General features: G+C 36.9%; 1 protein-coding gene across 3 annotated transcripts; it reads left to right on the top strand.

Moving 5' to 3' along the window:
* The first annotated feature begins 6766 nt into the window (after positions 1-6766).
* LOC110935251 (probable LRR receptor-like serine/threonine-protein kinase At1g07650) lies at positions 6767-13179 on the top strand. Of its 3 annotated transcripts, none has more exons than XM_035988760.1 (12): positions 6767-6989; positions 8595-8723; positions 8815-8962; positions 9846-9917; positions 10018-10086; positions 10221-10292; positions 10413-10484; positions 11948-12019; positions 12273-12344; positions 12604-12675; positions 12791-12862; positions 12949-13179. In XM_035988760.1, the coding sequence occupies exons 2-12, from the start codon at positions 8636-8638 to the stop codon at positions 13022-13024; spliced, it is 885 nt and encodes a 294-aa protein (XP_035844653.1). In that variant the 5' UTR covers positions 6767-6989; positions 8595-8635; the 3' UTR covers positions 13025-13179. The 3 variants fall into 3 exon arrangements, with proteins under 3 accessions (XP_035844653.1, XP_022033418.2, XP_035844654.1); XM_022177726.2 differs by having other exon boundaries at positions 8548-8723; XM_035988761.1 differs by lacking the exons at positions 9846-9917; positions 10018-10086 and having other exon boundaries at positions 8548-8723.
* Positions 13180-16112: the final 2933 nt, after the last annotated feature.

Raw genomic sequence — 16112 nt, 5'->3', positions numbered from 1 at the left:
GGGGTATTATCCCAGGACTTCTGATTTTGCAGAAGCAATGGCCTAGTCCCCGTATAATACTTTTCGCTTGCTTGAAATAAAAGCAAACACCCTCAGCATAAAAATGATGAAACATTGCAAAATGTTAGTCATGTGCTGTTGAAGAAAAGATTCTCTAAAGGGAACACACCAAAAGTCGAAGCCATCATCTCTCTAATTTTGCGGAAGCAATAGCCTGAGCTCTCATGGCCCTCACATTAAACCCTTTACAAATATCATCTAGGTATACTTACCTGTAAGATTGAATATTGGGATCTGGATACGAGAGTATATTCTGAGGTGGAACACGCAAATAAGTTTAAGTACTTAAAACACTAAATTCGTATCTCGTAACAGTTGAAATTTGTGTGAAAATTTAAGTGGATCAGTATACTGACAATCTAGGTGAATCACTTAGAACTTAAAATGTCAAAAGCTTAACGGTGTTGGTGATTTGTCTCAAAAACTGATGTGATCCTCTTACACAAACTCACAAAAATATTATCTGTAAATATTTCTTTACTGCATTTCTTTAAAATCAAAAAATTCAAAAAGATTTTAAGTATGTTTTAGCATAAATTTTTGAAAATACAAAAAGATTTTTGACAACTGATGAAGAAAAGCTGATTTTCAAAATTCCTAGTGCTAAACATGATGAACAGGTTTGGGAGAGTATGTATAAAAGAATATTTTTCCTATAAGTGGTTCATCAGAGGCTAAATAATTTTTGTATGATTCCTGCAAGTGGTTTCTGAATTTGAAAAATTTTAAATTTATGAAACTTATGTTTGTGGTAGAGTTTGTGTAGGAAAAGCCAGGTTTCAATACCTGAGTAGAGTGTGAGCTAGGTCACGATCCTAGAACGCAAATTCCAGACTGCGATCCCAGCATTGTCGAAAGGGGGAGTCTGAAGACATCAAGAGGGAGTATAAAGATGTAGAAAGCCAGGTTACAATCCTGATGTGTTAGAGCCAGTGTTCAATTCTGGAACTGTATCCACGCAGCCAGATCAACATCCAGGAGAGATTAGAAAGAAAGAAGAGAAAAGAGATTGATTGAAGATGCTTACAACGAAGAATCTTTGGAGAGAGTATGAAGACTGATAAAGACTGAAGGTTTGACAACCGAAGACTCGACACCGAAGACTTCGTCAAAATCCGAGGGGGAGTCTGTTGGTGCATACGTCTGTCGACTTCGTCTTGTATCGAGTCTTGTATTGTATTAGATAGATCAAGGCACGAAAAACGAGGAAATGTGTGTTTATGGGTATTTCGCACGAAATGACACATAGGTTATTTCGTATGAAATTAGTTGTGTATTTCGCACGAAATATGATTTCGTGTGAAACTGGTTTCGTTTGAAGTGATTTCATACGAAATCAGATTTCACATGAGCTATTTCGTGCGATATCAACTCACCTATACATACCCTTCGTGCCATTTCATTTGTAACGATTCTGATTCCGGTAGTGAAGCTCTGCCAAAGTGTTTACAACATTGTAATTGATCTGATATCAATCAAAAGACAGTTTAAAGTGATTTCTTGTGCAATTCAGCTGAAATAACACCGATACATCTGTTTCCGCCTTTTGTGTTGGTGAAGACCTCTTCTGATCGACTCGTTTGGGTATGAAAACGATCCTACACTATGTATGTACCGAACGAAGTCGTTGGAGAGTCCTTCACGGCACAATCGACACAGGGACGACTATCGCCCAAGTCTTCGCTAGAGCTAAAGGTATTTTCGGGAACACCAAAGTTGTTTTTATTCGAATGCGATCCCAACAATTCCTCTTCGATATCGTCTTGAGATGAATCAATGAAATCCATCTTAAGTTCTTTTAACCAATTAAGAATTAGATCTTCTAATGAAATAGTTCATCAAGAAGCATTTCTCCTATAATGTCCGGTTGAGAGCATTCGAGGGAGAGATAGGGATTATTTTTACTTTCGCCCCTCTTAAGGCTACAGGAAAACAATAAGTCTATATAGTGGGGCTTATAATTTAGAAAATAACATTCTAATTCTTTATGAGAGCTACCACATATTTGACACTATGTACCATAAGAGTGTCAAAAGTAAAAAATATCAGTATCACTCATGTTTGTGTCAGAAATTACCAATCGTCGGGATCTTACGGTTCTGTTTTTAGTTACTGAATCTTGGGCACGGGGCGTGTTGAGTGGGCACGACCCCGTATTCAGCGTACTGTCTGACTTAAAACAGGATTGCCAGTTCCAAAGATTGGGCACAGGGCGTGTTCAGCGGGCACGACCCGTGCTGAGTTCTGCAGAAGCTGAAAAGTTAAGAAAATCCTAAAAAAAACAGAAAAAAAAAAAATACGATTAGGCCGTTGATTCCTAACTTTCTTAAAATCCTTGTGTCCCTGGCAACGGCGCCAAAAACTTGGTGCGCGTGTGGTGTGATATATATTTAAGTATATTTTAACCCCTTTTTACACGTTAGCCAAGTTTTAAATTTACAAAACACGATATTTTACTAACACCAAACACACATATGGGCAAGTGCACCCATCGTGAGCGTAGTATAGTGTGGCAAGATACCGAGGTTGTCCAAGGACACAAGAGCTTTTAGTACCAGTTTATCCTCAGCGTCTAATCAAATCAAAAGTTAGAAAAAGGTTTTTTAAACTAAAAATAAAACTAACTGAAATGCTGAAAAATAAAATAAAAACAGATAGACAAGATGAATCACTTGGATCCGACTCGTGTTTAGTGTAACCTTTGATTATTTTCGCACTTTTGACCTTTTCAAGAGATTATCTTAGTTATTGTAGTAGGCCCCTCTTTTGAAGGTGACGTTACCCTCAACCCAGTAGTTTGAGTCAGCAAGGATACAATCCTAAAGGGTCTGATTATTGAAAAAAATTAATTAAGGTATTAATACGTAATGGGATAGGCCCCTCTTTTGAAGGTGACGTTACCCTCGGCTAAGTACTCTAAGTCAGCAAGGATACAGTCCTAAGTAGCCGGGTTAAAGTTTTAATAGTAGCTTACTTATGAGGGGGTCAAAGAGTTTGGACCCCCGCCATCCAATACCGGTGGGTATTGAAGGAAGGTCCTACTAAATTTGAGCCAGGTCCTTTGCAGGATCTATACACTGAACAATGGCAAGACTCTTACCAAACCGTTCCCTTAACCCCCGACCAGGTAGCCAACATATCTCCATATAGACCGTGGAGATATGAATGGTGAAAATCTTTTATTTTATATAGACAGTAAAATAATGCCAAGACACCACAGACAAACGATAAGGAAGAATCACTTTCAACATAAGAAACTAGTTATTAAAGTCATTAATACATAACCAAATAAAAAGTGCGAAAAGATTAAAAATAAAAAGTATTACACTAAACACTTGTCTTCACCAAGTGATGTAAGAGACTTAGGCAAACATGGGCTTTGATTGTCAAGAACTCTTACGATCAATCTTGGATCCCGAGATGACTCACACACTCTGTGATGGATGATGGATGATGGTGGTGGATGATGGTGTTGTGATAATGGTGGGTAGTGGGTGAACTGTGAGAGAGGTGGTGTGCCAAGGGATGGTTTGCAAATGAGCCAAGCACCCCTATTTATAGCATGAACAACATCTGGGGCACGACCCCGTGTCCATCCTCCTTCTCTGTCTTCATTAATTGCAGTTTGTCTGCATTAGTTGACCACGCCCCCGTGTCCGCTGGGCACGACCCCGTGTGCAGAAGCGTATCTGTACTATCAAGATTTTGCCTGGATTCTGCGAATCTTATAGTTCACCACGGCCCTGTGTCCGCTGAGCACGACCCCATGTCGGGAATAGAAGCTTCAACAGTTTTGTCTTTTCTGCAGACACTTGGGCGCGCCCCCGTGCTCATTGAGCACGGGGCGTGTTCAGCCTTCTTTTCTCTTGTTTTTTCTTGGGAAGATGCGGTCGGGGGGTCGGGCATGCCACGTTTGTTCCTTTTCTTGTATTTATGTTAGATTTAGCTGCCTTTTTGCTTCTTTTGTTCATTTGAGCTCATTTAATCCTGAAAATACAAAAGGAAGACAAAAACACGCTTTGTCCAACATTAGTACTAAAAGGGTTAGTTTTATGCCACAATTGATGTAATTTATATGTTGCATTTTGTGCGCATCAGGGGTCTCAATTAGGGTTCCTAATGTGCATTATTAATTTAAGAAACAACAATTTTTGCAAGGGTTGTTACAGCGTGCATGTGAGGTTCAACGTTTTTGCTCTATTTTTTCATATTTGACAGACCCGTCGCAACGTGTCCATTTTCCCCTTTTGAAAAGTTCTCCGCAACGGGTGGGTCGCAGATCGACTAAGTTATTATTTTCTACGTTTTACGTTTCTGGTTAATTTCTTGGTATTAAGACACTGTAACGGGTGTGTGTGGTTCAACGGTTTTAGTCTGCTTTTCGTTTAGTGTAATTTTACCATTTTATCTATTTTATTTTTACGATGTTGAGAGTCAATGTGGTTGTGATATTGGTGCTACTTGGCACGGTTTTACGAACGTTTTTAACCTATTAAAATTTTTACTAATTTTTTGTTTTGGTTTACCACATAATTCCTTTATTTAAAAACTATTTTTAACGTGCATATTTTATGTACGGGTATGTGTAAATATGATTTCTTCTACATTCCGACGTAAACTTTTTTTATAGCCGAGTCAGGTCAAATATAATACATTTTCGTTTAAAGAAACCATTCTTACGTGCATATTTCTATGTACGTTTTCGTATAAATTCAAGTTGTTCTACGTTTCAACGTAAACTTTTTTGAGAAATAATTCAGGTCATATATAATATGTTTTCGTGTTTATTTTATGTACGTTTCGTAAAGTTTGTTTCGAACCGAGTGGAGTCAAATTATGGTTTCTTTTTCTCCCCTTTTTCGAAAGCTCTAATTAATCCCTTTCAATTATATATACATATTTTCCTTCATACCCGTTACGTTTTCTTTGTATAAGTTGGGTCACATATAATACGTTATGATTGTTCGGTATGAATTCCATTTACTTTACGTTTGATCCAATCACAATGCTTATACATGTTACACCGAGTTCAACTGGATACGTCGAAATGTGTGTTTTCATATGGTTAATGCATGGTGTAACATTTGGACTAATCCATTCAATGTTTACGATGTACCCACGCTGCAACGCGGACGGGTCTTAACCCTAGTGTATTTATTAATTTGTAAGGACAAAACAAAAAGGAACAAGACATAGTTTTCATCAAAATAGACATGTCACACCAACACAAGCTAGTTTTACTACTCTAAGGTTGTAAGAGGTGTATGTCTAATGAGATTAGGCAAACTTTTCCCTCACCCAATCATATTGTGTCATGTCATTTCTCCTCTTATTCTTTACTCTTGCTCAAAAAATATAAGGGGTGCATGCCTAAATTGAGATTAGGCAAACTAATTTAAAAAATAAAAAAGATGATTGGTTGACAAGAACTAGGCCCCACCACTTACCCTCACCCTCACCTTTGCCGCAAGCGGCAACTTCTCCCCGAAATCCTCCTCCCCTTTTTTTTACTGATCGACAATGTATGTGTGGCGGTGGATATGCCGTGCGGCAAAGGGTTTGCTGAATCCTTTGCCTAACCCCCCCGGCACCCATACGCCCTAAGTGTTAAATTATGTTTTCCCTCTTCAAGATGTCTACATCATTAGGCCATGGGGTATGGGCTTGAGTTGGGGTGTGGGTTGGGGGAAAACGCCGGGGCTTGGGTTGGGGCGTGGCCCTTGGGGCTTGGCTTTCAACCCGGGCGTGGGGCGGTCTTGACAAACCTAGCTGGCTGCCTCCCATTCACTCACCCCGCCATGTCATAGCGGCCATTTACAAAGTTTGAATTTTAAATTCAAACCGCTTGGGGGAAAACCAAACCACCACCCGGTGGTCCCAACAGCCCCTATAAAATGTAACCCCCAACCCACTGGTCCCCCATCCCACGAACCCGTTACCCCACCGGCTACCACTTCTCTCGAACCCGCTAACCCACTGGTCCCCCCGACTACCCACTTCTCTCGAACCCGCTAGCCCACATGGCATCTTGGACTCACGAAGAAGAATTGGCTCTCGTCACAAGCGTCGTTGACGCTATGAAGGGGCGGCCATCGGGCCAAACAAAATATTGGTCGGAAGCATTCGCAATCTACCGACATAACGTCGGTAACGACCGCCACAACCTCAACGTGTGCGAACACAAATTGTGCGAGTTACGACCCAAGCTCGATCGTTTCAAGGCTTACTATAAAGCCGTTCCGAGCGACGAGTTAAGCCACGCGTACCGGGTGGCGGTGGCAAACATAGAGTTTCGAGGCAAGGAGCGAAGGCGTTCGACAAGATCGCCCTTTTTGAAATTTATCTAACGCTCTAGGTTTGTTATTTTGTAATTTTTAGAAATTATGTAATTTTTAGGATTATGTAATTTTTAAAATTTTAATGAAGTTGTAGGTTTTTTTATAAATGTTGTGTGAATTTTATAAATTTTTTGTAATTTTTTTTAATAACCTGCCACGCGGTGCAACCAACCCAAGCCCAACCCACGCCCCGCCATACCCTGCGGACATGTCACTAGCCGGTGAGGGGCTCCCATTCCACGTCTCAACAAATACCCCAACCCAAACCCAAACCCAACCCAAACCCCACCATACCCCACGGTGTTACCCCAAACGATTTTAATTTAGCAAATCCATGTCTCGACTCATTTTCAAATGTAGCAAAACCCACTATCACCCACACATAGCATTTCAAAACAATAAACTCTCACCAGTCACCACCTTCTCCATTATTCTATCTCACCATATCATCCTATTTTTAGCTCCAAAATCCCCATTCCAAGCCTAAATCTTTCATCTTCAAGGTGATCTCAAACATTTTAAGGGGTTTTCTTGCTTAAGGACTCAGATTTTCTCGTTTCTCTCAAGAATCTTCACCTAGCTTTGCTAGTGGTATGAACAACCAATCTTCTCTTTGTTTTTCTTTAAAAATCTTAGTTTAATGCATGTTAGTTCACCTAGACTTTGGACGTTTTTGCAAGAGCTTTAAAACAAGTTAAGTAATATGTTAAATGGACTTGGTTTAGTGTAGTTTGTATGTGAATCGTGTATGTGTTTTGTTCTAAAACTACTAAACCTCTAGATCTATGTATGTATAAGCACTGGTAGACCCAAAAAAAAATTCTTTCATTGGGGGTGGAAATTTTCAAGGGTTGTTTGTCTATTGCTATGTAATAATTTTTTCTTGAATGGTTCAAGTGATGTCAAATATTTTTTTTTTTTGGTTTCCGTTTGATCTTTTTACCTTTTCTAGCTATGAATAACTAAAAACCTCATACAAGTGTGAAGTGTTAATTATAATCTACGAATGTTAACCAATAATACTTGGTTAGGGTCCTTTAGCTACGTATTTCTTCCCAGAAAAATATACACATTTGTAAAGAAATTTCTACGTTATTTTTAATATGAATCACTCAAAAACCTTACACAAGTGTTCTTCAGTTATATTTTTTTAAAATGATATTAACCCATGATAAGAACTTTAATAAAGTAATAAATCTAAATAAAAAATAATAATAATACATTTAATATATTAAGAAACTTCATCTTATAATATTTAACCAAATAACCATATAAAAAAGAGTAAATTACTTTTTGAGTTCCTGTGTTTTAGTAGTTTTACCCACTTGAGTTCAAAATCAAAAAGTTTAACGCTCTGAGTCCATAGACATTTATTTATAACGTTTTGAGTCCAATTTTGTTCATTTTATAACGGTTTGATTCCAACTTTGTTAAAAAATCTGGACTCAATAGGTTAAAATTTGGACTTAAAAGGACTCAAATAGTTATAAAAAAAGCGTTTAGGGACTCAGAGCGTTAAACATTTTCATTTTGGACTCAAATGGTTAAAACCATTAAATAAAACAAAGACTCAAAAAGTAATTTACTCTATAAAAAATATAAAGCTGTCTTTCATATACACCAAGTTATTAGAAGTTAAACAGAAAATAAATAACAAATAAATGAATAAAAACTTTCACAAAGTATCACCAAACTAGTTAGACTTTTAGTGAATAAGAGTAAAAGGTTAAAAGCATGTGAGTATAGACTAGTCTTGTCTGTCTAGTAAGTAGTAAATTATAATTGTCCTGGTAAAGTAAAAAAGAGTAATAGATATACAATTAATGTCGAGTGAATTGCAAGTTTTGTTCTTTATCTTTAGGCCATTTTGCAAGTTTTGTCCTTTATGTTTAAATTTGACGAGTTTTGTCCTTAATGTCGAGTGAATTGCAGTTTTTTAGGTCTCCATCTTGAATTATAAAGAGCCATTTTTTCCATTTTGTATGAATCTTAATTCACCACACCCATCCTGCTTGTACTTGGTTGGTTTTGACTTTTTTGTTTCCTTTTTGCTTTTGTATTGTACTATGACCTAGCTAGATGTGATTTTTCTGTTTTGTGTTTAGCTTTTAATTCACGTTGCATTATAAAACTACCCAAATATGTACAGAAAAAGCAGGAAGCATAGGTTAACACTGTTTCTCCTCTCCATATCAGCACTCTCTTTAGTCAGACTCAATAATCCAACAAACATCTCAATGAAGAAGCTCTTGTTATTTGCATTCTTCTTGATTTTCTACGCAAATTGTCGGTTTACACAGTCAACAAAGCTCCATACGCAAGAAGGTAGGTGATTGTTGTACGTACGTTTTCATTATTGAGTGATAGTTCTAAGTTTTCACTTAATTGAGTGACTGGTGTGGCTGAACTGGTGCAGTTAAAGTACTGAAGGAAATTTGGAATAAGACAAGGGTTCTTGATTGGGACTTTGACAAGGATCCATGCAGTTTGGAAGGGGACTGGCTCTACAGTGTTGACTGCAATTGTTCTTTTGACGGAAATACCACGTGCCGTGTTACTAGAATGTACGAATCCCTGGTATCATTTTGGTAATTTGTAAGAGACATGTGAAACTGAAGTAACAAACAAAAAACGTTATGCGAGTTCGAGATGTAGGCAACCTTACTTCATCTCACCCTACTACAATTTTACATTTCTCTTACAAATTCAATTACTATTCTTTATGTTTTAAGCAAATCTGTCAGCTAGTTGACATTCATAAATACACAATATGCTAATAATTTGTTTTTAATTTTAATATAGGAAACATGGGTAAAATTAATACATATTGTGGATATAAAATAATACACAATATGCCACCCATTAACGTATGTTTCCCTCTCACTAACATATGTTTCTTTTAGACTAAATGAAGTTGAAGCTTAGGTCATGGTCCCTTTTGAAGTAAAACAAAAATTATGTTATATTATATGTGTATGGTTCTAGTTGTCATTTGTCATAACATTCAGGTGTGTATTATGTATTAAGTATGGAATGGTGTCTAGTATTAAGGTTACGCGCGATGTCGTGTGTGGTTCTAGCCGTCATTTGTCATAACATTAAGGTGTGTATTATGTATTAAGTGTGGAACGGTGTCTAGTATTAAGGTTCCGATGTCGCGTCCCTGCTTTGTAACCATAGAGGTATGTATTTAAGCAGACAATGAACAAGAACAATTAATAACATTGATTGCTTTGGTGTTTATATAAAACTTGCTCTGTCAAACACTGTTGTATTTAGTTTACTTTGATCTTCATCTTATTTGGTTGTTATATATCTGTTTATTTTGATCCTGCGAATTTTCCTGTCCAACACCCCGCATATCAGTAAAACCAAAAAAAAAACAAAATAAGATTAAAATTTTTCTTATTTTAAACCCTCAATTTTTTTTTTCTTTTTACAATCCAGATTTATAACGCAGAAGAATATCACAGGACCCATTCCATCCGAGTTTGCCAAGCTTAGGCATCTTCAAAATTTGTAAGAACAAAAACTAGCTTCTCTATGAGTCGATACATTTTAAGTATTTATTTATTTATGTACTGAAATCAAAATCATAATTAATGCTATATTAATGTAGGGATCTAAGTCAAAACTACTTCAGTGGAACCATACCATCTGAATGGGCCACCATGCCTTTGAGAAAGCTGTAGGGACCACCCAACCTCGTCACTCTCATTTGCATTTATTGCGTACAAAAAAGTCCCACTGTGACCACTTAATTATCAGATCGACCCATTCTGGTTCGTATAATACGGATGTTAACCTTTACTTTGTATGCAGCTACCTTGAGGGAAACATGTTATCCGGTCCATTTCCAACAACTCTCACCAAAATGACCACCCTTCAAACGTTGTAAGCCGCATCACCACTCCGTTAGTTATCAAAAACATAATATATATATAAACGAAAATTATAGAAATGACATCGTTTTGCTTAAATTTGATTGTGAATTGCTTCAATTTATGTTTGCAGGGTCTTAGAAGGAAATCACTTTTCAGGACCCATACCCAAAGAGATTGCAAACTTGACATATATGAAAGAGCTGTACTTATACTTTACCTTTTTAGTCTCTATCTTTATGCTCTAAAAACCTCCTAAATCTACAAAAGTGTTGGTCCCCCAAATTGAGTTTGGAAAGGGGGATTGGAAACGAAACAAGCAAATAGTAATTACAATGTTGAATTCTTTATTGATAACGAATCAGAGATTTAAAATTAGTTTACCTAGATCAAACAAAGCTATTGACATTAGTGACCAAAAGTTTGAAGGAAAGGGACTTGAGTACGAATTTTCACACAAGATATTATTTTAATGTGTAAGTCTTTGTTTAAGAACATCCACAATAAGGAGCACAAAAAACATCTAAAAAGGTGCCCGTCACATCAAAAAAACATTTACTCTTTAAAAACATTCAAAACTCACTCAATAAGAAATCTTAGAAACACCTAAAAACAATGTCATGTCATCAACATCTTTTACATTTAGATTTTTTAGTTATTACCCAAGCCCCCCATCTTGCCTCACCACCTACACACTACCCCACATTCTCTCATTTTTTTCTAGTTCTTGAATAAAAAAATGGATCCTACAAACATCAACCACATTAAGAAAAAATGAAAAACAAGTCCACTTGGGCATGGAAAAATGAGAAAAAATGGCTATTAGGGATGCTCTAAAGGATTAATGGATTTTAATAATCTCAACTATTGTCTATTGGCCGGCAACGACCCCAACTTTAAAAATTACTACCGGTGTTTCCATCTTTTCACATATTGACCTTGACTAACAAAACTTCAACGCCGTTAGTCTCCGGTCGCCAGGAAAACATTTTTGATCCGAAAAAGGTTCCTAAAGGTCCGATCTATGGTTAAAAACAGGTTTGGGATGGAAACTTTGATTTTTCCGGCAAAAAAGAAGTTTTCTGGCGAAAAAAGAGTATTTCCGGTGGCCTTAATAATTGGGGCTTTTTACTAAAAAAGGTTCCTAAAGGTGCGTAATAAGGTTACGAAAAGGTTTGAGACGAAAAAGTTGAGTTTTCCGGCAAAAAACGTTTTTCCGGTAACCGGAGACTAACGGCGTTAAGGTTTTGTTAGTCAGGGTCCATTGAAGGCCAATATGTGAAAAGTTGGGACCGCCAGTTGGAATTTTTGAAGTTGAAACGGTTGCTGGCCTACGGGAAATAAATAGGATTATTAAAAGCCATTATTCCTTGTTTAAATTGCACTATCTCATGGTGAGCTTTTACGATAACAGAGACTTAGTAAGTGTTTACATGACCGGAAACTCCCTGCGATAACCATGCGAAATTCATAAGATGGTCGACTTATACCATAATCTTTTCATATATGGTTCCACTTACCAACAAAGTTAGTGTCACTATGACTATGTAGTTCTGACTTATACATTACAAGTTCCAACACAAATATGTAAATGGTTGGACCAGCATCTATACATAACATAAATGGACCTAACAAATACTCATGTAAATTTTTTTTTTTTATTCCTAGTGATCTATCGTCAAATGATTTCACTGGCGAACTCCCAAGTGGAGTAGCAAACCTTACCAAGTTGACCACTCTGTGAGTATAAATTTTATAAACTTCGATGTTGATCATAAAAAGAGGTGATACGTAGACAATTTTTTATGTGTACCCCCTAAATTCTTATTTTTAATTATTTTTCCATAAACATTACTCAACTATTTTGTTAACCCCCTTTGTGTGTACGGCAAAAGGGTCAAAACCAACATCTTAATTTTACAGGTTTACATATCACCTCACCTCCATATAGGTTTATCATTTTTTTAACTTCTATGTGTTTGTCACATATTAGGAGGTTAAGCGGAAACAATTTTACTGGAAAGATACCGAGCTTTATTGAGAAATGGACGCGAATTGAAAAACTGTAAGAACATTGTAACTCTACTACTCCTGGTTAGGTTGGGACTTGGGTTGAAGGTAAAAAACCAGACCTAATATACAATGCGTCCTCTACAATTACCTTATATCAAATGTTTTAAAGTTAAATGGTTTTCATAGGATAAAAACAAAGTTGGTTACTTGATATGAAAATATCTATGGTAAATTTCACATTTATGTAGCTTCTCCGACCTTTTTATTCTATAAATTAACTAAAACAGGTCATCATTTGGTTTATCATGCAGTCATATACAAGGTTGTTCTTTTGAGGGGCCCATACCTTCTAGCATCTCTCGCCTAATACATTTGCAGGATTTGTATGCCTTTTTATACTCAATTTTCTTTCTTATTCTTTTTAGTTGATGTTCTAATGAAATAAGTTCGTCAGACATACAAAGTGACTAATAACTTTATACATATTGTATGACATAGGAGAATCAGTGACTTAAAAGGTGGAGCTTCTACTTTTCCCTCACTAGCGAAAATGCAAGAACTGAATACATTGTGAGTTTTATGTTTTTGTATGCTTTTTCTATATTTTTAATGTTTTGTGAAGACATTATTAGTTACACCCACCTTGATTGATGCAGGGTACTTAGGAATTGTTTTATTCATGGGAAAGTTCCTAACTACGTCGGAGATATGAAAGAGCTGAATACGTTGTAAGTAATTCACAAGATGTTCCTTCCTTCTCATGCATATAGATTATCATGGGTAGGTTTGAAGCCGAGATGTGTGTTTTGAAACTTATTAAATTGTTTGAGGCTTTAGTTTGAATGAACTACATTTCAATGCTTGGATAACAAAATCCACTTCTTGATGTGTGTTTAGTAACTCTAGTTTCAGAAATTACAAATACAATTAACACCATTACAAATACTAAAAAAGTAGCCTAGTATTTCCTAACTCCTAATAGCACTTGTGATGGCAAAAATATTAAAATAAAATTCTTTTGTGAAGTTCGGTTTTGCTCCATGAGTGATAACGTGGGTAGTCAAACCCCACGTTCTATGAACCCAAGATGAGGTGAATCAACAGGAGCAGTCTTTGTCTCTGACCGTGCCATTAGAAAATATACACTTTAATTATTTATGTGTTCAAATTGAAATTAAATGAGCCGAGCTGGTTGTTGTATTAGTAATAGTCAATAAGTCAACAGTTAGTTGGATGAGTTCAGTTAGTTGTATGTTAGTTCAGTTAGTTGAGTGTTTCGGGTATAAAAGAGATTCTTTGTAATAGAATAGGGTTATCAATCAAATGAAGTAACGACTTTCCCTCTCTTAATTCTCTCAAACTGCCATTAACGTACTTTCAAGAACCATTTGAGTTGCGGTTCTTCTGAGCGTTAATCCACTCGACCATTGTTAATTCAATCTAGAGTTCATTCAATTTCAAACCGTAACACTATGACACTATTATTAATTTACAAAAGCTGGTTGTTTATTTATTTCTGCATTACAGGTCTTGTCAACTTACCAAAAGTCAAAGTTTACATTTTGACCCTAATTATAAACGCGCCTTGCACCCACTTGACCTTATACATTGTGACTTATGGGGTCCCTCTACGGTTTTGTCTACGGACAATTTTAGATATTATGTAGTTTTGATTGATGATCACTCTCACTTTTGTTGGCTATATAGTTTTAGAAATCAGATTTTGCTAATGTTTAGGGGGTATCTATGAAACTGGTTCAAAACCAACTTTCTTGCAAAATAAAGGTTTTTCAAAGTGATGGTGGTAGTCAATCACAAATTTCGGTCTTTACTTGAAGATAATATTACTTTTCACAGGATGTCATGCCCGTACACACAACAAAATGAATGGGTGGAACGGAAAAAATTGACACATAGTCAAAACAGCCTTGACCATGATTTTTAATGCCAAGCTTCCTCCCTCATTTTGGGTGGATGCTTTTTGCCCAACACTTGGTTGCAAGACTCCATTTAAACTTTTATATCATCATTATAAGCTTCCTCCCTCATTTTCAGGCTTTTAGTTGTCGTGTGTTTCCGTAGCTAAGAGATTATTTGGAACATAAACTTTCTTCTACGAGCATACCATGCATCTTCATCGGCTATAACCCTACATACAAAGATTATCACTGCCTTGACCCGCCAACATCACTTGTTTACATAACACGACATGCCAAATTTAATGAGGAAGTTTTCCCGTTTCTTGAGAATGATGACAACACCCCTATCTCAAACCTTCAATGAAGTACCTTCGGTGAATTCACACCTACTCCACCATCCAAACCTTACCAACCAAAACCGTCCCCTACACCCAAACCCAATGTTTCCCCATGCCATGCTTGCATTCGTTAATTCTCGCACCCAAAACCCATTCCAACTAAACCACCTCAGCCACTCCTATCGAACCCCACTCCCCAAACACAACCACCTCAGCCACTCCTATCGAACCCCACATCCACACCCGATCACAATCCTATTCCCAATCACCCCACCCCACTCCGCCTCCTCTTCTCTCTGGCCTCCTCAATTCCCAAAATGTTTATGTGTTTCTAAGCCTGATTAACCAACACAAACCATAGCATGTGATTGATGTCATCAGCGTTCATGGTGGGTTTTTTTCGACAGCGAACCGAAGAAATAGAAATGAAAGTAAATCAAAACTGAATCATGTCTACGAAACTTATGCAAGTAATAATAGTGGACTAATACAACCAATGAATTATGAAAAAATTAAAGGCAAGGATATTGAAATATCAAAATCTAAACTTACTTCTTTGTTCCATTGTGTTTAATACTTCTCATTAAAATAACTATAGAAAACGTAACTCAGAGTTCTCATGTTGCTAACCACCACAAGCTAGGTAATTTTACACTAAATATATACTCATCACTTTAATTGATATATTTGGTACGCATGCATTTATTAAATTTACGTTCATTGGAAATTATTTAATTTAATTAGTATTCTCCATCTTTGTAGGGATCTCAGTTTCAACAATTTGACCGGGACGATCCCCTACTCACGTTTTAACCTACAGTATATGTATGTGAATTATCATTATTCCTTGTTGCTTCTAATTAATAACTATGATCATTTCACTAAAGGTGACCACTTTTTGATAGGTACTTGTCACAAAATAATTTTACTGGACCTATACCTAAATGGATATTCTCAAGCTGTTGGTGCACTTGTGTCTGTACTTTGTCTGTATTCGGTCTGTATGTAAACGATGTCCTAAATCAGTCTGTAAGTTGACCAAGTCAACTATCCTCCTAGTTTGACTTGGACAACATGATGTTTGTCTGGATCGAAGGATAGCCTCGAAGGATACGCATCATCCTTCGAGGTGCTCGAAAGATATGGTTCGACCATTAGACATCGAAGGATGATCCTTCGATGTCCACGCTGATCGTTCGAGCTCCCTGTCATCGATAGATGATCCTTCGGACCATCTATCGATCCTTCGACCAAGACCTGCTAGTATGGGTATAAATACCCATGCAGTGTGTTAGTGTTAGAGAGATGCACACATAGAGAGTTAGAGAAACTCTGCTGGAAAACACACACACACATACTTTAGAGAGTTTGCAAACAGATTGTAAACCTTGTGCTTGTAACCGTAAACCTTCATACGTATTAATACAGTGGTGTTAATCGGTGAACTTTGTGTGTTCTTGTGTTTGTTCTTGCATCATTCCGGTTTGCCCGCTAGCTTGGATTCCGCACTCGCTAGTGGGTTAGTATAACAAGGTTTAGGTTTGTTCTCGATCCTCCGAGAAA

Source organism: Helianthus annuus, chromosome 4 (assembly GCF_002127325.2).
Source record: "Helianthus annuus cultivar XRQ/B chromosome 4, HanXRQr2.0-SUNRISE, whole genome shotgun sequence".
NCBI classification, from domain to species: domain Eukaryota; kingdom Viridiplantae; phylum Streptophyta; class Magnoliopsida; order Asterales; family Asteraceae; genus Helianthus; species Helianthus annuus.
Note: the sequence above shows the minus strand (reverse complement) of the source record. Positions and strands in the feature narration are given on the sequence as shown.

Coding starts and splice junctions, on each gene's coding strand:
- LOC110935251 (XM_035988760.1), top strand. CDS start 8,636: ATGAAGAAGCTCTTGTTATTTGCATTCTTCTTGATTTTCTACGCAAAT. Junction 12,020..12,272: donor CTTACCAAGTTGACCACTCT/GTGAGTATAAAT, acceptor GTCACATATTAG/GAGGTTAAGCGGAAACAATT. Junction 12,863..12,948: donor ATGCAAGAACTGAATACATT/GTGAGTTTTATG, acceptor TGATTGATGCAG/GGTACTTAGGAATTGTTTTA.